The sequence below is a fragment of the Papio anubis genome, chromosome 6 (genome assembly GCF_008728515.1).
Source record: "Papio anubis isolate 15944 chromosome 6, Panubis1.0, whole genome shotgun sequence".
Classification (NCBI taxonomy): domain Eukaryota; kingdom Metazoa; phylum Chordata; class Mammalia; order Primates; family Cercopithecidae; genus Papio; species Papio anubis.
This window is the reverse complement of record NC_044981.1, coordinates 3,003,181-3,026,842: the sequence shown is the minus strand read 5'-3', so window position 1 is coordinate 3,026,842 and position 23,662 is coordinate 3,003,181. Positions and strand designations below refer to the sequence as shown.

Sequence of the window (23,662 nt, the reverse complement as noted above, 5' to 3'; positions counted from 1 at the left end):
GAAAGGGCCAGATAGTAAATATTTTCCACTTCGTGGGCCATTCAGTCTCTATCACAACTGCTGGACTCTGCTGGTGTGGCACAAAAGCAACCACAGATAACGCATGAACAAATGAGTGCAGCTGTGTGCCAATAAAACTTTATTCACAACACATTTGGTAATAAAGTTTTTTGTAAATAAACACTGGCTTCTGCTCTGTGACATTAAAGTCCATCTGCAACTTGCACATGGAATGGACGATTTTGACCGTGTAGTGCCTTGAAAGGGTTTCAGGGACTTCCAGGCATCACTAGACCATGTTTTGACAACTGCCACCATAATGTTTTTGTTGTATGAGATCACAAGTCCCTTATGATTAAAGTCACTTTCAGTTGGGTTTTCTGTTACTTACAGCCAAACACATCATAGCTGATAAACTAGGAGTAGCTTCACAAGCCAGAAATCTGCATACTGGTTTCTCTCTTGGATCCTGGGAAATGGTAACCCCAACCACATTGACAGCCACCAATTTGATGTACCAGCAGTAGAGTAGAAATAGCAAGACACATGTTTAGGCTCAAACGTACCGGGGCAGCCTCATGGAGCCTCACTGGCTCCCAGGACATTGTGGAAGAGATTTGAAGCGTTTTCCCTATTTTCACTTGGAAGAGCACAGAGGTAGCTGAGAGAAGGCTGGGAGAACAAAAGATACCTCATAATCTAGACAGTGGGACAAAGCAGGATATGTCAGGATGGAATTTATTATGGAAGGCTCTAGGGGAATGTGGGCATCTTATCAGGGGCCAGCATGGATTGATGGCAGTGAAGAAGAAATGCAACGTCCCTCCCTTGCCATTGCTCTGGCATCACACACACTTTCTCTAAACTTCACCTCAACCTCAGAGAGACAGAGAAGTTGACTAAGGGTTTCCTGGATTGATAAAGATTAACCAACATTGACTAAGTTGAAGTTGTTGCTGCCAAACAGAAGAAGCCTCTTGAGTTAGAAATTAAGGTCAATTTTAGGAAAGCTTTAAAATTTTTTATACATATGTATTTATGTACTAAGCACTCATATTGTCCAACAACAGACATCATCAAATTAAAAAATGTTGCCAACCTCATGAAAAATGATATCTCATCCTTTAATTTATATTTCTGAATTATCAGTGAGGATGAACATCATTTATATTATTGAGGGCATTTATTTTAAAATCCACCACAGTGATTTTGAACCCAGTGTGATTAATGTTTGTAGTTTAGGATACAGTACTGTTGAATCTGCAGACTCACCTATGTGTGCAGACACAGTGCTGCCACTTTCACCTGCAAAGTGAGTAGTTTACAGATTGTCAAGCACTGAATAGGCCACCTAGGAGACATAGTCCTTAATTCCAGTTGACCTTCTTCCCTTCCTGTATGGTAACATGGTCTATCAGGGAAATTGTACTCCATTTTCATACGTGCGTCGGCCTGCCCAAGACTCCTGCTCATGTGTTTGGCTGGTTTCTGGAAACAAGGCCAAGGCACTAGGTGCAGCGGCATCCTAGATCTTGTCACTTCCAGTATTTCTCTTCTACTTCCCAAGGTGAGATAAAATCAACACATACTTCTTTGAATCTAGACTCCATGTGAACAGAAGCAGTAATTCTCAGTGTTGTGCTATTTCTTTTATTTATTAAGACAGCCTCAGTTTGCTGGCCTGCAGAGGTAATACCCACTTATAAATTCCTTTCATTGAAAACCAAAATGGGGTACATGGTAAAGAAAGCTACACCAAACCCACCACTCTAACACAACTGTTAGTTTCATTTTCTATGTCAACACCTAATCCTCACTCAGCTACATAGATATTTTACATACTTACAATGCTGTATCATTAAGTAAGGCTCTCCCCCTGAGCATTGAACATCGGTGTGCTATATTTAGTCTACAAACATTATAATTTATAAAAATAACAATATTGTGGATTTGTGTCATCCTTGGCTACTGTGGAATTCAACCATCATCATGTTTCTATTTTCTTTTCTTTCCTTTTTTTTTTTTTTGAGATGGAGTTTCACTCTTGTTGCCCAGGCTGGAATGCAGTGGCGCAATCTTTGCTTACTGCAACCTCCTCCTCCTGGGTTCAAGCAATTCTCCTACCTCAGTCTCCTGAGTAGCTGGGATTACAGGTGTGCACCACCATGCCCAGCTAATTTTGTATTTTTAGTAGAGATGGCGTTTCTTCACGTTGGTCAGCCTGGTCTCAAATTTCGGACCTCAAGTGATCCACCCGCCTCAGTCTCCCAAAGTGCTGGGATTACAGGCATGAGCCACCGCACCCAGCCCACGTTTCTATTTTCTAATTTATTTGTGCATTTATTTATTCAACAAATATTTATGGGGCTAGGCACCAGAGGTGCAAATATAAATAAGATACTGTTCCTGCCCTTAAGGGTCTTACAGTCTAGGAAGAGAAATAGACATCCTCATCTAATTTTTATGTCTTTATTTGTTTGAGTTATGTATTCATAATATATTTTCATAAGCATCAAAATAGAGAATACTTACTTTTTTTCATGCTAATTATGAGCAAGTAGCCACAAATGTGTTTTGGTTGGTTGCATTACTTTCTCAAGGCTACAAAAGCAGGACCATGCAGGATGGGGAAGACTTGCTGTCCATTTTTGTGGTATAATCTCTAGATGGCACATGCTTCCACTTCCGGCCACAGGATGGGTTTTCAGATAAAACCTTCTTTTGAATGAGAAAAACAATTAAGCACTGAAAATGTGAGAACAAGAAAACATAAGATAAAAATGGAATTCACCAGCCTGTTTTATGAAATATCTGTTTAACTCGTTGAATATAAAGGTAGCAGTTTTACCATATTCCATCCTGTGTGGACTGTACTACATTTAGGATGAGAAGTCAGCAAAGTAGTAGTAACTAGCTGTATCACCTATTCTAGTTTTGAACTCTAGGCCACTTGTGAAGAAAACCGGAAAACTGCTTCATGTTTCAAGCCTAGAACCAATCATCAACCCGTTTGGAAAAACTTCAAAAGCTTGTTTTTAAAAAGCCTTATAACTTCTACAAGTTGAAAGAATAGCACAGTCAATCTCTGCATACCCTTCCTCTGCCTTCTGTAGTTTTTAACATTTTGCCACATTTGCGTGTAAGCTTTTTTTTTTTTTTTTTTTTGCTGAATTATTTGAAAGTAGATTGCAGACATCACGACGCTTCACCCTAAATGTTTCAGCACGCACCTCCTGGGGACAAAGGTACTCTCTGATGTAACCACAGTGGCAGCACCACACCCAAAAAATGTATCACTGGTATTCAGTAGGGCCACCTCATCTCCAGCCACTAGCTCTGGCACCCTGGGATTGTGTCAGCCCCGCCCTGCTGCTTGGGCACTGAGCCCTGTCCCTGCCGCGTGCCTGCCCCATCCAGAACTAATAGTGTGACTTGGTGCACTGTCATGTCCAGAGATGGAGCCTGCTGCCTTCACCCATAGCCTGCCCCATCCAGAACTAATAGTGTGACTTGGTGCACCATCATGTCCAGAGATGGAGCCTGCTGCCTTCACCCACCAGCTCAAACCGCTGGATCCAATTCCTTCCCAGTGAATACCTGTGTCTTCCCTTCCGTATCCCTGTGGGTCAGCACCACAGCTAGTCTGCTGCCTCTTGAAGGCGACCTATGCCATGCTGCAGCTGACCGTGGATATTTGAAATGGCAAGTGAAGATGTTAATCATTGAGATGGCTTGGATTTGTGTCCCTGCCCAAATCTCCTGTTGAATTGTAATCCTCAGTGTTGGAGGAGGGGCCTGGTGGGAGGTGACTGGATCATGGAGGTGGATTTCCCCCTTGCTGTTCTTGTGTTAGCGAGTGAGTTCTCATGAGATCTGGTTGTCTGAAAGTGTGTACCACCTCCCCCTTCGCGCTCTTCCTCCTTCTCCCACCACGTGAGACATGCCTGCTTCCCCTTTGCTTTCTGCCATGATTGTAAGTTTCCCGAGGCCTCCCCAGCCATGCTTCCTGTACAGCCTTCGGAACTGTAAGTCAATTAAACCTCTTTTCTTCGTAAATCACCCAGTCTCAGGTAGTTATTTACAGCAAGCCCAGAATGGACTAATGCAACCATACATAATATGACTGGCCACCGACATTTCCAACCTGTTCTTTGCACATAATATTGCCGAGCCAAATGGCTTTCAGCAACACCCACGAGCTTGAATGTCATTAATATTTATTTCAGAAGAGAGCTACTCACAAAAGCAAAGTGCCTTTCAGCTTCTCAGAAAAGTATAGAGGAAATGCCTCAGTTGGATGGAGATCAAATTGTTAAAGGTGGTAAGAGAGTGGGCTGCCATGACCCTCATTTCCCTCTCTTACTTAGTCCTTCAACCTAGACCTGTCTGTTGTGACAAGGGAAGGAGAGCAAGTTCTTTAAGTCTCTGTGGCCGTCTGCAGAGACCATCACAGGACGGAGCACAATAAGCAAAGAAGCCACACCAAGATGAAAAGATCATGTGACCCAGAGTCATGCTGGCCCTGGGCCTTGTCCTGGCCAGTCCCAGGGCCGGGGACCGGCGAGGACTCTGCAGAGCCCTTTGCCTATCAGGGGAGTGGGTGGGTTGCTCAGATCCTGGCATTTCTCTAGGGGCACAGGCTCCTGTGAACAAGGAGGAGTACTCACTCCTTGCTGTGAGAACAAAAAACCTGGGAGAAAAGGAAAAGGCAGGGGAGTGAATAAAAATAGAAACAGGCTCAGTGCTCTGACAAGCAAGATCCTCAATGAATTGGGCCCTTCAGTGAGTGGAAATATCTCATTTGAACTAGAATCCCACGGACAAGCTTTGGGGCTTTCTGTTTTCGCCACATTAACGCCCTGACAAAGGCCTGCACTATTGTTGATGCAGGAAATGAGAGGCGCTGGCTGGATTCCCCCTTCCTCCCTATTTATGCAGACGGTCCTGGAGGCTGTGTGGTGGTTACCTAGGAAACAGCTTGGATGTGAAACTTCAGAAAATGTGCTGTCAGGCAGCAGGGGATGCGATTGCTGATTTTTTGCTGGCATTGTGTGATGCCAGGCCATTTTATTAACCCCTGTGAACCAGCTTCCTCACATGTAAGCAGGAGATAATATCTACCTCTTTGTGTGTGTGTGTGTGTGTGTGTGTGTGTGTGTGTGTGTGTATGTGTAGCACCATAGCTGGTTGTAGAACCCAGAAGGCGTTCAACGTAGATGTTTTTCCCTTCTCTTCTACCCATCTCACAAGCTTGCTGCACTTCACAGGCACCACTGAATAAATAGGATATAGATATGATATAGAAACAGCTTTGGCAATGAACGAGAAGTTAATTGAATTTGTGTAACTGGAATTACATTTAAAGCTTAATAAGGAAGTTCCTTATATGGTGCTAGATGACCAATCTTTTGTAAATTGAAAAGTCATTTAAGATACAAATACTTCTAATTCGTCACTTTGGTAAGCTTAAAAATTTTTTAACATAGGCTGGGCATGGTGGCTCACACCTGTAATCCCAGCACTTTGGGAGGCCGAGGCAGGCAGATCACAAGGTCAGGAGATCGAGACCATCCTGGCTAACAAGGCAAAACCCCATGTCTACTAAAAATACAAAAAAAAAAAAAAAAGAAATTAGCCAGGCATGGTGGCGGGCGCCTGTAGTCCCAGCTACTCGGGAGGCTGAGGCAGGAGAATGGCATGAACTCGGGCGGCAGAACTTGCAGTGAGCCTTGGCACTGGCTCTAGCCTGGGCCACAGAATGAGACTCCATCTCAAAAAAAAAAAGTTAAATGTAATAGTCTGGATGTTCTTTGAACAAGCACAGCCACACAGTAAGGGTTGAGAGACCTCATAACAAGGACCCCTTTTTCTCTGCTGGAGTTGAGACTCAAATGAGAGATGGCTGTGGGAGTCAGATCTAGCAATAGCAAAATGCCTGCATAATCGCTGATGAAATCCATGTTACCGACTTGTGCAGCAACAATAGGCCTTTTAATGTCACCCTCCTACCCCTGAACTGGAGAGACGTCACACTCCCCCCACAGACAGTGCTGGGTGACTGTGGCCACTGATGGCCTCGGCGCTGAGCTCCCCGATCCGGCTTTTGCTGCATGGCACAAGGAGCCCCAAGTACACGCTGTCTGCAAGCCGACCGTGGTGAGAGTCAGCAGTATAACTAGAGGTTGTTGACCAAGTGAGCATTAAAGACTTCAAAGAAGTCAGAACTAGAAGCTTCCGGTTTAACAAAGCAGATGTTACGTGGACCACAGACTCCCCCTTCATATTCTCCCAGCTGCTGGGAGTTGGGGCCACTGCTGGCCCTCAGAGCCCCTCTCTTACAGTCGTCTTCAGCTAAAGAGAGCAGCCCACCCACAGTCGCAGCCCCTCCTCAGGGACGGCTTAGTGCAAGTGCTGGGCAGTGGGGGATAGTGCAAAGGTTTAGTTCCCTTGCCTCAGTTTGGGGCATCTCTGAGGGTCGTTTGAGCTCCAGAGACACTTAGGACAGACCAAGACATTTCCTGGGAATGCACCACCTGACTCCTGGCGTCCCCAGTCCTCCATTTGTCATTCTCTGACATGCTTCACATGCAAATCTCCTTCTGAGTCTGTTTCCCCAGGAACCACCCTGAGACAATTCATTTCAAAGTTACTACATCATATGTGCAGATTATAAGAAGGTGATGCACTTCATCATATAGAATTGTATCTGGAAACTCATGTTCTTTGGTCATTTTTCTTGATACATGATCATGTTTCTCATTTTTAAAAATTATTCTCGGCCGGTTGTGGTGGCTCATGCCTGTAATCCCAGCACTTTGGAAGGCCAAGGCAGGCGAATCACCTGAGGTCAGGATTTGGAAACCAACCTAGCCAACACGATTAAACCCCGTCTCTACTAAAAATACAAAAAAAAAAAAAAAAAAAAAATTAGCCAGGCATGATGGTGGGAGCCTGTCATCCCAGCTACTCGGGAGGCTGAGGCTCAGGAGAATTGCTTGAACCCAGGAGGCAGAGGTTGCAGTGAGCCGAGATTGCGCCATTAAGCTCCAGCCTGGGCGACAAGAGCCAAAACTCTGTTTAAAAAAGAGAGAGAGAGGGCTGGGCGCGGTGGCTTAAGCCTGTAATCCCAGCACTTTGGGAGGCCGAGACGGGCGGATCACGAGGTCAGGAGATCAAGACCATCCTGGCTAACACAGTGAAACCCCGTCTCTACTAAAAAATACAAAAATCTAGCCGGGCGACGTGGCGGGCGCCTGTAGTCCCAGCTACTCCGGAAGCTAAGGCAGGAGAATGGCGTGAACCCGGGAGGCGGAGCTTGCAGTGAGCTGAGATCCGGCCACTGCACTCCAGCCTGGGCAACAGAGCAAGACTCCGTCTCAAAAAAAAAAAAAGAGAGAGAGAAAAATTATTCCTATGGAATTCCTATCTATCCGATGTTGGACCTCCAGCCCAGTCCTCATTTTCTTTCCTTCTTTTCTTTCTTTCTTTCTTTCTCTCTCTCTCTCTCTTGCTTTCTTTCATTCCTTTGATGGAGTCTTGCTCTGTCTCCCAGGCTGGATTGCAGTGCCACGATCTCGGCTCACTGTAACCTCCGCCTCCCATGTTCAAGCATTCTCGTGCCTCAGCCTCCCAAGTAGTGGGGATTACAGGTGTGTGCCACCATGCCTGGCTAAGTTTTTTGTATTTTTAGTAGAAATGGGGTTTCACCATATTGGTCAGGCTGGTCTCGAACTCCTGACCTCATGTGATCCACCCGCCTTGACCTCCCAAAGTGCTGGGATTACAGGTGTGAGCCACTGCACCTGGCCAGTCCTCATTTTCTTATCAGTTCTTTCCTGTTTTCCATCTCCTACTCTTCTTACTGCACTTTCTAGGAGGCTCACTTGACCTATTTTCCAAGGTCTCCATGTGTTCACTTGTGTTTTTATATAGTTCTCAAGAACGTTTCCTTATTCTCCAAATTTTATTTTTTTACATCTTCCTAGTCTTATTTCATTAATTCTCTATCATCTCTTATCTGAGGAAATTCACGAGGTTTTCAAAGATGTTTTCTTCCTCCTACATAATTTCCTCTATGTTTCCATTTTTACTGTTTGCTTGTTTGGGTTCCTATCTTTTCTTTTTTTTTTTTTTTTTTTTTGAGATGGAGTCTCTCTGTTGCCCAGGCTGCAGTGCAATGGCATGGTCTTGGCTCACTGCAACCTCCTCCTCCCAGGTTCAAGCAATTCTCCTGCCTCAGTCTCCCGAGTAGCTGGGACTACAGGTGCATGCTACCACAACCGACTTATTTTTGTATTTTTAGTAGAGACAGGGTTTCACCATGTTGGCCAAACTGGTCTGCCTTATGATGTCAGGCTCTGTTAGTTCTGTTTCTGGAGAATGCTGACTGATGCCTACACCTTTGAAAGGTGACTCTGCCACTCTGTCAGTCAAGAACTGGAGCCTGTTTCTCTGTCTCTTCAGCCTATGTTTGACCGCATGATTTGTTTTGGCAGATGGAACATTAGCAGCTGGGGACCTTTCTGCCACCACAAAAGCCTAGATTATCCTGATAGATGATGGAAGACACATGGCTGTTGTTCCAGCTAACATCAAGCCAACCACTGGACAAGACAGTGAGGCTATCCTAGAACACAAAGGCCCAAATGAACTGGCCCAGAGCAGAGAAACTGCTCAGCCAAACTGCAAAGCTGTGATTAACAAAGGCTTCATCTTAACCCCAAATTTTGGAGTGGTTTGTTACACAGCAAACACTAACTGATCTAGTCATTATCATTAGCTCTTTCTTGAGCTGATCACATTCCCCAGAGTAGAGCACACCAGTGTCCTGCTCCTTACTCCTGGCTGCCAGCACCGTAAGAGCTGAGTGGAAAGCTGGGGTTTTCGGCACTCAATACGTAAGCTTTCCCTTAATTTTCCAAGCAAGTTAGGGCACTTTATGAAGCTTTAGAGGACACACAGTGTCCACATAGAAGATTGCCCTCATTTCTGACATCAAGTACAAGTTTGGAGGGTTCGCCAAACCAACCTCAGCTTCAACAGTTTGCTAGAAGGACTCCCAGAACTCACTGAATGCTGCTGTACTCACAGCTATGGTTTATTATGGAGAATAGAATACAGCTTAAAATCAACCAATGGAGGAGACACATGAGGTGGAGACCAACAGGGGCCCAAATGCAAAGGTTCGGGTTGTCCTTTCCCGGTGGAATCCTGCACACTGTTAACTCTGCCCTCACTGGCATTGATGTGTGACAACGTGCCCAGAGCATCACCAACCAGGAAAGCCCACCTGAGCCTTTGGGGTCCAGAGTTTTTATCCAGACTTGACCACACACTGCCCACATGACTGGCCTTTACTGCCCAGCCCCTCTTGGAGGCAGGGCTCATACCTTTCATCTCCAGTCCCTGGGATATTGGAACTGATACCATGTGGCACAAAGCGTGTGTCATGAATCACACTGTTAGACTGTCTGGTGGCTAAACCCCGCAAAGCAAAGACACTCCAGTTAGTCAGGACATTCCAGGGGCTTAGAGATCACCTCCCAGGAGCCAAGGGCAAAGGCTGGACCTCTCTTTGGGCAAAATCAACTTTTCACTACATAAGCTACCCTCTGGCATTTGGCCAAGACTTTCTTATACAGCAAAACCATCGTCTTTGTTTCGGCATCTATAGTTAGTGTAGTGTTTATTAGACAGATAGAGCAATAGTGGGCAACTCATCTGTCCTATAAAGCCATTACATACGTTTTCATATTTTTATACTGTTAATAATTTGATTACTATTTTCCTCCCTTGATCTGCTGTTATTTGTACCTTCTGATAAATTTATACTGAGTTATTTAGCATAGAAATTAGGTAATGGTCAGTTAAACTCAGTGCTTCCTCAGGCCAGTCATTTTATTACAACCTGAAGAGGTTTTAACTCAGTCTCTCAATATATTTGATCGTCACTATCAGCATTATTCTAAGACTTGTTTATATAAGGTAGTTGACTCTTATTGGTAATAAGGCCAGTGTTACATCACATCACAGTATGGTAACCTGAAAAATAAAAGCCAAAAGACATCATCATGTTACCAGAGTCCTACTTAGTCATTATCAATTACTCTAGTTTCATCATATCGTATGACCAAAATGTCCATCAATCATCAGTCATATGACCATCAATCATTATATCATATGACCAAAATGTTTCCCGAGCGCTAACACTCAGGTTTGCAGACTTTCATTCACACGGTCAGGTTCCAAAGGCACAGGCAGTCTCAGCAATCCATAGCTCCACCTTTTCAGGCATCAGGTATATAACTGTGGTAAGAGACAGTATTGGCCAGTAGCAGTGACTCACACCTATAATTCCAGCGTTTTGGGAGGCCAAGGTGGGTGGATCACCCAAGGTCAGGAGTTCGAGACCAGTCTGGTCAACATGGTAAAACCCCGTCTCTACTAATAATACAAAACTTAGCCAGGCATGGTGGTGCATGCCTGTAATCCCAGCTACCTGAGAGGCTGAGGCAGGAGAATTGCTTGAATCCAGGAGGCAGAGGTTACAGTGACCCGAGATCACACCATTGCACTCCAGCCTGGGCAACAAGAGTGAAACTCTGTCTAAAAAAACCAAAACAAACAGACAAAATAAAAGAGACAATATCGTCTCTCGCTCGGAGTCTTTCTTGAAGCGCCAATGTAAATATCGGATCTCCCTCATGGCGTAAACCATTTATTCATCCCTCTGCTCTTAGCTGCCTTTCCCCTTCTCTCTATTTATCACTGTATTTTTACCAGCGTTTCCGTCTTTGGAAAGGACGTTAGGTTGGGCCACTATGCCGGGATAGACCGCCAGAAGCAAGCATGGTGAAGCAGGGACTTCCTCCTCAGTCCGCTCCCACTCATATAGGATAGGGGCACACAGGCACAGAACTAGTGAGCTCGGCCGGGCGCGGTGGCTCAAGCCTGTAATCCCAGCACTTTGGGAGGCCGAGACGGGTGGATCACGAGGTCAGGAGATCCAGACCATCCTGGATAACATGGTGAAACCCCGTCTCTACTAAGAAATACTAGCCGGGCGAGGTGGCGGGCGCCTGTAGTCCCAGCTACTCGGGAGGCTGAGGCAGGAGAATGGCGTGAACCCGGGAGGCGGAGCTTGCAGTGAGCTGAGATCCAGCCACTGCACTCCAGCCTGGGCTACAGAGCGAGACTCCGTCTCAAAAAAAAAAAAAAAAAAAAAAAAAAGAACTAGTGACCTCTCCCAACAACCAGGTGACACAGCTGCATTCACCGCTAACCCCAATTTTACCAGACAGGGTGAAGGCCCAGCCCACACCATCAGGCCCCCAGGATTTCTGACACAAGCTTTAAAGGCCTGGTTCTAGCTTCTTGCTTAGGGACCATCCCTCCTTCTGGCACCTACCACTGCTGCCATGATCCTGGAGCTGCTGTATCAGGTAGGAAAAACGGAAGGTGAAGTGACATAGGGAAGAACTGTGTGGTCACAGTAGCATCCCCCCATCCCTGCCTCCCCAGATCCCACAGGAAAGTTGAGGACTGCGTCCAGCGTGCACTCCCTTGGGTCCCTCTTGTGGAGTGTGCACATGAAGGCGTGTAAGCCACAGCCCTTCCTGCCTTTATCACCCTGTTTCAGACAACACATGTTTCATCTGCCTGTTCCACTTCTCTATCAAACTTTTATTCTGAGGGTGAAAGTGTATTCCAAAGAAACGTAATTGCCTGATCGGTTCATCCTGCCTTCTGACCAGAAAAGCCAATGCACTGAGAATAGCAGATTTTTTGCAATAGAAAAAGTTTAACGGCCGGGTGCAGTGGCTCATGCCTGTAATCCCAGCACTTAGGGAGGCCGAGGCAGGTGGGTCACCTGAGGTCAGGAGTTCGAGACCAGCCTGGCCAACATGGTGAAGTCATCTACTACAAAATAGAAAAAGTTAGCCGGGCATGGTGGCGGATGCATATAATCAGTTACTCAAGGAGGCTGAGGCCAGGAGGGCTCAGCTTGAACCCGGGGAAGCAGAAGAGGTTGCAGTGAAGGCCAAGATCGTGCCGCACTCCAGCTGGCTCAGCAAGGAGCAAGACTCCATCGAAAGAAGAAAGAAAGAAGGAAAAGCTTTCACCGCGCTTTCCTGCCGCGCGCGCGCGCGCGCCGCGGGATCAAATCGGGATCATCCGCGGCGAGATCAATCTCGAGATCAGACCAGGGATTCCGGATCAAAGAACGGGGAATGCTGATTGGTTGGGTTGAGGATAAAATCACAGGGGGCTGAAGCTGTCTTCCTGCTGTTCTTGAGTTCCTGTGTGGGATCATAAAACTAGTTGAGCCAGTTTCCCATTCCGGATGGTGCCAGCTGGTTCATCAGGATGCGGAGTTTTGAACATCAGTCTTGGGTTTGACAATAGTGATGTTAACCACAGGAGCAACTGGAGAGGTTATGACTCTTATGCCCTGTAGAACAATTTCTAGTTATTGTTTCACTATGCCTGTATCTTAGCAGAGTTCGGACCCCTTCCCAATCTTAATCTGTGGCCTTTCATTAGTGTTAAAAAAGTAATTTGATCCTAGGACAAGGAGGGTGTAGTTTTGGAAAGGGCTATTACCAAGCTTGCCTTAAGGTTAACCTATGAACTAAATTCCTCTCTAGGTTAGCTCAGCCTATGCCCAGGAATGAACAAGGACAGCTTAGAGGTTAGAAGCCAGACAGAGTCAGCTATGTCAGATTTCTCTTACTGTCATAATTTTGCAAATGCAGTTTCAGTGTGATTCAGTGGTCTAAATTGGGGCAATATTTTCAATTCCAGTCCTTGCATAGTATTTTGAACATCTGCATCTACCACTGGTCAACACCCAGTCCAGAGCAGGTGCCTATTCCTGTCAGGACACGTTTGTAGACCCCAGGGGCCATCAGCATCAGACCAACCTGGCAGCTCTGGGCAGGGCCTTACCCTGGAGAATCTGCCCCATTGCCATCTGCAGTCTCTACTTCTCTTGCTGGCTGACTAAGCAGCTGCTATTGTGTGCCTCAGAGAGCACAAGAGGAATGTGTCTGGATTCAGCCATGTCTACACCACAGCATCCCCACTACCCCCATCCACTCATTCCATGAACCCAGGTGGCCGCCCAAGCAAGTGCACAGGATGCCCACTTGCCAATTCCAACCACTTTCTCATCCTGGAAGGGCATTCTGATGGGCGCTGACATGTCCTACTTCAATGTAGCCCTCAAATTCTCATAGTGATTTCCACAGGGCTGTGCCCCATATGGGCATCCCTTTAAGAGGCCAGCTTTCCATTGCCATCTGGCTTAGTCTATGGTCAGGCCACTGGCTACTGCCCATGAGTCGGCAAAAACTCCAACATAGAGGCAAACAGCATGCATCTCAGCCCGCTGACCTGATTTGTTTGTACCTTGTTCAATCAGAATGGCGCCTTCCAAACAGGATGCTGTCTGCTCACGTTGGAACTGCCATCCATAAACCAAGTAGCTCTTTGCTGATCAAGAAAAGTTGTTTTTAGGTAACACTCAACTGGTTGTAGGGCCCAGCAGCTCCTCGGGTGGTTCCAAAGCCAATGCTAGCGGAGAAGAGGCTCCCTGCTCGCAAGTGTCTCCTCCTCGCATTCCCCTGGTACCATGATCCTCTATAAACCAATTCCATTTTATTATGGAGCTTTTCTGAGCACTGTTTTTCTCCATTAGAGTGTTTCTCTGACACTGTCCAAGACATTCCGAATATTTCAGGTTTTAAGATCAGTTTATGTCCTTCAGTCATAAGGCAGTTTCAATTAATGTCCAGTAGAAGGCTAGTAACTAATTGCCTTTTGAACGGAATTTTCCTAGTCCAGAAATCCCAGTGGTCATCACTGGATGGCTCTCAGAGACTACCGCCATAAGTTCCAGCCTGCCCTCCACACAGGCACATTGCACAGATAATCTGTCTCCATCATCACTCTAGTAAAATTAACAACCTGCATGGGCTCAGGTAATTTTCTTCATTCCTGTTTTTGGCATCGTTCAACCAATATTGGCTGAAGGGCAGATTTACATGCTTAATGTTTTATAATACTAGGTGAGGGAAGCATTCCCCAGTCAGACTCAATATCCATCTGCTTAATGAACTCAGGTAAAGGAGATACCACCACTTCACATAAAGTCCGTTCAGACATTGCAAATTTCATCCAAACTTTCACTTAATTTCTTCAATATTTCATTCCCATATCCTCTCAATCTAACTATAGCCCCTTAGAACTCCAACGGGTTTTGGAATTACAGTGCATGGGCCTCCTGTGTCAAGGAGTCCTAGAAATGTCTCTCCTCCACCTGCTGACCATTTACCCACATGCATGCGTACACCCTCAGTTCCCCAGCTGAAGATGGGGCCAAGGGACTCAGGCCCTCTTGTCAGTCTTCATCCTGATTAGATTGCGGGACCACTGTCTCAGGGATTCAGAATCAGGTTTCTCATTGTCATCCTTGCTTCCTGGCTTTTAAAATTCCTCCAAACTATGAAGCAGAGTTTGTTTAAAGTGAATAAAGCAGATTTATTTAAAGCCCTTCATGGCCGGGCATGGTGGCTCACACCTGTAATCCCTGCACTTTGGGAGGCTGAGACAGGCAGATCACCTGAGGTCAGGAGTTCAAGACCAGCCTGGTCAACATGGTGAAACCCCGTCTCTACTAAAAATACAAAACTTAGCCGAGCCTGGTGGCATGTGCCTGTAATTCCAGCTACTTGGGAGGCTGGGGCAGGAGAATCGCTTGAATCTGGGAGGCGGAGGTTGCAGTGAGCCAAGATCATGCCACTGCACTCCAGCCTGGGCGACACAGCAAGACTCTGTCTCAACAAAAATAAATAAATAAATAAAAGCCCTTCACTGCTGGGGGATAAGCAGGGGCTCCCATCAGTCCCTACAGTTTCTGAGAGTGCTGCACTAAGACTTTTGTCTTCACTCCATCAGTGTCTGCTGTATTCATCCCATTAATAACCACTGAAGGATTTCTGCCCTGCTGGGATGAGTCCCTTGACTTTCTCCTCTGTGCTTCCCCCATTCTCCTTCACATCTTAGTTATTGGTTTGTTCTGCTTAACTGTTCCCTCTGGTGGTAACACTGACATTAGTGGCTATAGCTTGGACCCACCTGAATCCAAGCTTAGGTCAGCCTCAGGATCCATCCCAATACTCTCACTTTTATTTTAGTTATTACAGATAACAATAACCAAGAGACTGGTACTAGTTTGTTCCTTGTTACTTTTCATTTCCTTATTTATCCAGTACCATCTCCTCAGAAACGGAGCCATTATTTCTAAATTCCTTTGGTAACTTCTGCCTCCAGCAACTAATTGCAGCACAGCATTAATTCCATACCATCAGCAACCCTGTGGCCATCCAGTAATCAAAGGTTCATCACCACCAACCCTTTAATCACCCCCAGCCCTTTCCTCCTTCTTCCTCTCAAACCACATGTTTCAGCAAGTCAGGGTGGGGCTAGTGAATCCCACCTCTGACACCTACTGTGAAGTGTTTTGGCGACCTGTAATGTCAGAGGGAACCGTCATTAAGACCACTGCTGCTTCTGAAACCAATTGCAAATACAATGATCTCCAAGATCACCCTTAGGTTTGATAATTTACTAGAAGGAGTCACAGAACTTAACTGAAATCTATTATACTTACAGTAATGATTTTTTTTTACATGGAAAGGATACAAATCAAGACCAGCCAAGGGAAAAGTGCCTGCAGTGGAGTCCGGGGGAGTCAAATGTTTTTTTTTTTTTTTTTTTTTTTTTTTTTTTGTGGAGTCAGGGCACATTACTTTCCCAATATCAACATATGATAATACACACGGAATGTTACTGACCAGTGAAGCTCACATAAGCTTTGTTGTTCACAGTTTTTACTGTGGTTTGGGTGCATGTTTGTGGATATCCTCGCCTACACGTCCAAACTCCATCATTTTCACAGGCAGCTACCCCTGGAGCGCCTCTTGATTCTAGGGGTGCACACTACAGGCATGGCCTACCCTCAGGAGGACTGACCCAGGGAGAAAGGTCCATTAGGCATTGCAAGTGGGTTCAGGGCAATCTGAGAAGGATATCCAAGCGCCATAATATTTGGAACGTGCTCTTGAACAGGAGTGCAAGCTTTGAGTGAACATGACCTCTTTGATCTACAAATTGTCTCCTACGGGAAGGGGGCTGGACAGGAAAGGAAAAAGCATGCCTGCTGGTTGGAATAGATCCTGTTATTTAGCTAATCCTCTTGGTGCTTTTCAAATCTTTAATTAGCCTGCCTTCTCTTCTTGTCTTAACTACTACTGGATTATCACTGATTTAAGTTTTTCAGGCACTAGACAATCCAAAGAGCTACAAAAACTTTACATCTACAAGCCAAGGCACAGAATCCCAGCCCCAGAAAGAGACTGTGGCCCTCCTTCCTTATCAGGATCCCAAGAAGCCATAGAACAAGAGGCTATAAGATTGGAAGGACAGGCCGGGCGCGGTGGCTCAAGCCTGTAATCCAGCACTTTGGGAGGAGGCCAAGGCAGGCCCGGGATCACGAGGTCAGAAGGTCGAGACCATCACAATGGTGAAACTTACCGTCTCTACTAAAAGAATACAAAAACTAGCAGGCGGTGGCGCCTGTAGTCCCAGCTACTCGGGAGGCTGAGGCAGGAGAAGATAGAAGCGTGTAAACCGGGCCCGGGCTTTGCAGTGAGCTGAGATCCGGTGCCACTCCCAGCCTGGGTGACAGAGGCCAGACTCCGTCTCAAAAAAAGATTGGAAGGACACTGGAAAGGCTTCATGCTGCATGTAGGTCATGGATGGACAAGCTTTGTGTCTGGAGCTGCTGGTAGTGGGCCACTCAGTAAGTTCACCCAGGCTCCCACATTCTCCATGTTCTGTTTCAGGAAACAATCAGAACTGTGGAAATCTTACCAAAGACACTAACATCATCACCAGAGGATTAAAGAAATCCAGTGAGTGGCCCACAACAATTGACTGGCATGGGACATGATCCTAGCTTCCCACAGGGCACTTGGGATTGTGCAATCAGAAGTGACCGATGTGCATATGTTTCCACACACCTCTCTGATGTCTATGCCATCACCAAAAATATTCAGACTGCAAACCAGGAAATGCATTGAATGGCCACTATTGTCCTTATACTTCCGTTTAAGGACGCTCCAGGCCCAACGTCTCAAGGCCTTTTAGGCTAGCTTCCTTCAAACCTCAAATCTTGGTTACTCTCTAATTTAACTTTTAACCCTTTTCCCATTTACCCTGAGAGCACTCGCCGGCAGCACTTCTGGCTGCAGCATTTACCCTAAGATAACTTTGCCAAGAAAGACCTTGGTTTTATTATTACTTTTGCATTTCTCTGGCATATTGACGTTGGAAACAAAAGACATTATTCTATTTATAGCATTCTGTTTTTAGTAGTGGTATTTCCATTTACAAAATATAGTAATCCTTGATCGCTGAAAATGTCAGAGCCCAGAAAACGTAGCATTCCTATGCGTGATGTTAACATCATTAAACGGCTGTTGGCCGAAGACTCATGTGATGAATCCAATTTTTCTAAAATAGATGGCTCAGATGATTCCAATGATTCTGATATTAGGTCTGTTTAGAAATAGAACTTCAAAAACAGTTTTTATATTTTCCTTCCACATTGAAAATCAGTCAGATTTGCTTTGGCCTCAAAGCATGTGTTTATGTAAAATTAAATGAGCACTAGCAGCCAGCTGTACTTTCTTTTCTTTTCTTTTTTTTTTTTTTTTTTTTTGAGACGGAGTCTCGCTCTGTCGCCCAGGCTGGAGTGCAGTGGCCGGATCTCAGCTCACTGCAAACTCCGCCTCCCGGGTTCACGACATTCTCCTGCCTCAGCCTCCGGAGCAGCTGGGACTACAGGCGCCCACCACCTCGCCCGGCTAGTTTTTTGTATTTTTAGTAGAGACAGGGTTTCACCAGGTTAGCCAGGATGGTCTCGATCTCCTGACCTCGTGATCTGCCCGTCTCGGCCTCCCAAAGTGCTGGGATTACAGGCTTGAGCCACCACGCCCGGCCTGCACTTTCTTTTCTAAATGGAAAAAAGGATTAATAATTATTATTTTAAACATATGCTAGGTATACCTCTCTTAAATGCTGATCTCTAAGACTCTCTAACACCTGTCATTCTAGAACACAGTCAGCAGATGTCACAGCTAGATCTTCCGGGCCATTGAGAACGTGAAGGCCAGCCCACCCCTGAGACCTGATTGAACCAGCCTCAACCTTACAATGAAGGTTATTCCATCCCTAACAGCATTGAAGGACAGATTTTGTCTGTCTGAAACAATGAAAGAATAACCACAGGCTCACAGTTGCCAATTTTTTACCAACGACTTTGGCTTGACCAAACTTTAATTGGGTTTTTACCCATAAATCCCAAATGTTGCCTTTCATGCAAGCACTCAGAGGCACACTGTCTTCCTGAACAGCTCAACTGCAAAATCAGCTGAATATAGAGAAAAATATTTCCTGTTGAAGAGATCTGATTTTGCCACCTGTCTACTATCCATTTACCCTCCTCCATAACAAAGCTTCTGCAAGTCCTGCTTATCCCACCCTACTAAAGAAAAGCTCTATCTAGTTAATTTTGGATGCACACAGGTTAATAAAACCAGAGCATTCTCTGTATTTCAATAAGCCTTTTGATTAGTTTCTTTTTTCTTTTTGTTTTTTCTGAGACAGAGTTTTGCTCTTGTTGCCCAGGCTGGAGTGCAATGGCGCAATCTCCGCTCACCGCAACCTCCACCTCCTGGGTTCAAGTGATTCTCCTGCCTCAGCCACCCGAGTAGCTGGGATTACAAGCATGCGCCACCACGCTCGGCTGATTTTGTATTTTTAGTAGAGACGGGGTTTCTCCATGTTGTTCAGGCTGGTCTCAAACTCCCGACCTCAGGTGATCTGCCCGCCTCGGCCTCCCAAAATGCTGGGATTACAGGCCTGAGCCACCTTGCCCGGCCTAGTTTCTTTTTATCTAAGTCTGGATTTCCTTTTTTTTAAGAGACAGGGTCTCTCTGTGTTGCCCAGGTTAGATCTGGACTCCTGGGCTCAAGCAACTCTCCCACCTCGCCCTCCTGAAGAGTCGCAAGTCCAGTCGGAGGCCATCGCTCCCAGCTTGGATTTGTATTTATTTGACCACAGGGTCATCTGACGCCCACAGGCGAGGGTGTCAGATAAACTCCCTTGCTCAGGCACTGTCTAGACATGATGACATATACCATGATGCTCTTGCTGCCCATCCCCAAGGCAGCAGGTGACAGCACTGGGTGGGGGCTATAATTACCAAGCCCAGCAGGGGAGGCAGCAGCCAGACTGGTGCACGGGTGGACATGGTCTCTTTGAGAACCGCCATGTCGCCCACACAACCCCCCCACCCCCTCCCTACTGAAATTCACAATGGAGCCAGCGCCCTCACCATGGCCAGCTCCTTCCACTGCCACCCAGGTGCCCTCCCAGGCTCCTGCTGCCCTTCGCCCAGTCCCTCTGGTGGTCAGTACCAGCATGTAGATTGGTGGCATAAACCTGCACTGTTGCAGGGGTGCCTGGGGTCTGTATCAAGAGAGCTTGATCCCTGGAGGCAGCCACAGGTGGGTCCCCCCTCTCCTTAGTCCTGCCATGACCCGTCAATCATCCCGGATGCAGTGGCATTTAGCCCTGCCTGGGGTGACAGAGACTCCCTGTACCCCTGCCCCCACCTCCCTACCCTCTCCCTAGAAGGGCATCTGCTGTGCCCCCTCCTCCTCCAGGGCCCCTCCCAGCCTTTCAGTCTATCGCCATAATATGGCCGATGCTCTGCAGATTTTCAAGCCCCTCAGCAGCGGCTGCTGCAGGAAATAGGGGGTGCAGCTCTTTGCTCTCTGTCTAGCACTTACTGTCTGACCACAAAAGCCCCTGTTCCAAGGACATGGGAGGAGGACAAGGCCATCCTTAGTGACATTCAGGATGCAGAGCCATGGTGTGGTTCTTGTTTCATTTCAGTTTTGGGAGGTCATCAGCGATGAGCATGGGATCGACCCCACAGGCAGTTACCATGGAGACAGTGACTTGCAGCTGGAGAGAATCAACGTGTACTACAATGAGGCTGCTGGTGAGTAGCGGGATGTGTGTGCCCAGGAATCCTTGTTTTCCATGATGTGGAAGATGAAATGTCCTAGGAACATGCACGTGACAAAGGCATGCTTCTTGCATATTCATTTCAAATGCCAACTGCTGGAAAAACATGCTTTATGGTTACCTGCCTGTTTGCCACAGTTAAGCACACTCAGGACCTCCGTTTTCTTAAAAGCAGAAAATCTCCTGTTCTCCTTTTGTCTCAGATGCTGGAATTGAATGCTGCTGTGAGTCCATCCCTAAGCACAGGTCTGAGTCAGTTCTCGTTTCCTGCAGGTAATAAATACGTACCTCGGGCCATCCTGGTGGATCTGGAGCCTGGAATTAGGGACTCCGTCAGGTCTGGAGCATTAGGCCAGATCTTCAGGCCAGACAACTTCATGTTTGGTATGTAGTCATGATCACTGGGAACTGGCCAAATGACACACCTTCTTCCTAACAGCCCTGCAAAGCACAGTTCTTAGTGTTCAGTGCCGAGGTGTCCACAGCAGCCCTGAGTCCTGGCCTAGCTCCACGCAGTCCATGGGCGGTCATGGCTCACAGATCAACGCCAGCCTGCAGAGGGCTGCCGCAGCCCTTCCGTTGCAGAGCAGCCTCAGACTGGAAGGAAGAAAGAGCAAGGAAAAGCTTCAAGCCAGGCTTCATAGGCTATAGGCAACTTCAAAGGACTTCAAAGAGTCAGGGGCCAAAAGCACAGGTTATGACCGGAGCTAGACAGATGCTGAGGCCACCTTCTCTCCTGGTCACACTGCTTTCACCTTGCCTGTTTAATTGTATTTGAGTATAAAAAGAATGCCTGTTAAAAATGTATGTATTTCAGAACCAATTAAGTTTTCTAACCCTATCCTCTTCCTCAGTAAATAGCCTCCGATGAGCTAAACTTACTTCTTAACTTTATTATGATCCCCAGTGTTTTTGAGGTCGCTGACACAGAAAAATATTTCTTCAGGTAAAAGAAGAGTATTCAAAAGAGAAGAATCTGCCAGTCTAAGACCAGTCCTACCTTCTCCTCCATAGTCAAAATGACAGATTTTGAAATTCCTTATGTTTTAGTGTCTAATGTTCACTTTCCCTCTGGCAGGCCAGAGCGGAGCTGGGAATAACTGGGCCAAGGGCCACTACACAGAGGGAGCCGAGCTGGTCGACTCGGTCCTGGACGTGGTGAGGAAGGAGTCAGAGAGCTGTGACTGTCTCCAGGGCTTCCAGCTGACCCACTCTCTGGGGGGCGGCACCGGGTCCGGGATGGGCACCCTGCTCATCAGCAAGATCCGGGAAGAGTACCCAGACCGCATCATGAACACCTTCAGCGTCATGCCCTCACCCAAGGTGTCAGACACGGTGGTGGAGCCCTACAACGCCACCCTCTCTGTCCACCAGCTGGTGGAAAACACAGATGAAACCTACTCCATTGATAACGAGGCCCTGTACGACATCTGCTTCCGCACCCTGAAGCTGACCACCCCCACCTACGGGGACCTCAACCACCTAGTGTCGGCCACCATGAGCGGGGTCACCACCTGCCTGCGCTTCCCGGGCCAGCTGAACGCAGACCTGCGCAAGCTGGCGGTGAACATGGTGCCCTTCCCGCGCCTGCACTTCTTCATGCCCGGCTTCGCGCCCCTCACCAGCCGGGGCAGCCAGCAGTACCGTGCGCTCACGGTGCCCGAGCTCACCCAGCAGATGACATGCCCTTGCCTAGCATCCATACACTAAGAGGAGAGGGGCGGGGAAAGTGAAATGTTTTGCAGCAGCTGCACAAAGAACCAGGACAGCTTCCTGTGAGTCACCAGTGTGATGAGGCTCTCCAGTGGTGACATAATCAGACCTGCATCTTCCCAGCCTTCAAACAAGAACAACTAAATGAGTGAGAGCATCTTTGGCCTTTGCATTCAGTTCTGAATCCAGTGCCTCTCTAGATTACAAAGTATTTAAAATCCTGCTTCATGGTGGGTCCAGAGAGGGACTGGAAATGCTTAGCTAGTGAGGAGAGCACTGCTGCAGCATGAATCTGAATGGCAGCTGCAGAAGACAGACGTGTCAGCTAAGGGGACACAGCAGGACCAATCGCTGAAGGCCACTGTCAGTAGATACAAGGACTTTCCCATTAATCTTCTTTGTAGCAGACACTGTTGGACCCACTCTGTGCCTTTGGCCATGGTTTTTCTCAGACCTGCCAATGGCTTCTTACTGAAAAAAACTGTGACCTGCCCCAGGGCTCATTTGTGCAGCAAGGTAAACCCCTTTGGCAGGAGGCCCCATTTACTGACAGACTGGAGACTAAATAGCGAGTTCCCGTCCCCTCAGGTGGGGCAACGCAGAGTGCAGTTCTGCCTTGTCTCTGACAGATGCCCCTGGGTTGAACCCTTGCCACCTGCAGCAGTAACCTGTTCTGAGGCAGCCCCTTGGCTTCCTTCTCCTTCTTGGCTCTGTTCCCTACAGCACTTCCAGTGCTTCCCAGGACAGACACTGCCCTCATCAACTTCCACTCAGATCCTAGCCTCAGGGTGTGCTTTGGGGCACCTGACCTACATCACTCATCAAAGAAGAAATCGTGTACTAGTTTGCTATTGTAACAGGTTACCACAAAGTCAGCAGCTTAACACACCACCTCACAGTTTCCGTTGGTCTGGTCAGGAGTGCAGCAGGGCTGGGAGGGCTGCACTCATCGGGAGCTCAGGGGCCTCTCCCATGCTTGTTCACATGCTCAGCAGGGTCCAGGTCGTCAGGGTCATAGGCTGAGGTTCCTGTTTTCTTGCTGGCCTTTGACCAGAGGCTGCTTCCCGCTCCTAAGGGCTGCCTTCTGTTCCCTGCCACACGGCCCTCTCCGTAGCAGGCTAGCTGATCCATCAAGGTCATCAGGAAAGGGTCTCTACTGCTTCCAAACTGGAATATCCTTTCTGTCAAAGTGTGGAGAAATCCTCTTCTTCAGAAGGGCTCATGTAATTAGGGGAGGCCAATGAGATCATCTCTCTATCTGAAGGTCTTGGAAACTTAACTGCATCTGGAAAATCCTGTCACAGCAGTACCTAGATTTATGCTTGATTGAACACCCGGAAAAAGGTGAGTGTTGTAAAACAAAAATAAAATTCTGAGGCCCCCCAGCCATCTGAATGGAACCCTCCTCTCAGCCAAGGTCATTCAAAGTTAACCTGAAAAACTAATTCAGGCAATGATGGGAAGTGGGAGCTGGACATGTCTCTACATTCCCTCCTCCCTTTTGGAATTGCTGATAGAACAGACTCTCAAGTCTGATGAGAAATATTTACAATCTATTCTCTCTGAGGCCAGCTACCTGAAGGCTTCATCTGCATGATAAAACCTTGGTCTCCACAACCCCTTATCATAACCCAGGCATTCCTTTCTATTGATAACTCTTTCAACCAGTTGTCAGAAAACCTTTGAATCTATCTATGACTTGGAAGCCCCCCTCCCTCCAGTTGTCCTGCCCTTCCAGACCAAACCAATGTATATGTTATATGTATTGATTGATGCCTTGTGTGTCCCT

General features: G+C 47.0%; 1 protein-coding gene across 1 annotated transcript in view; it reads left to right on the top strand.

Moving 5' to 3' along the window:
* Positions 1-21,885, top strand: part of LOC101016760 (tubulin beta-2B chain) — a 49,620-nt gene extending 27,735 nt beyond the window's left edge. Inside the window, exon 4 of the mRNA XM_031666872.1 lies at positions 21,239-21,885. Within this exon, the coding sequence (XP_031522732.1) occupies positions 21,239-21,870 (632 nt within the window). The 3' untranslated portion in view covers positions 21,871-21,885. The remainder of the gene's footprint in view (positions 1-21,238) is intronic.
* The last annotated feature ends 1,777 nt before the right edge of the window (positions 21,886-23,662 follow it).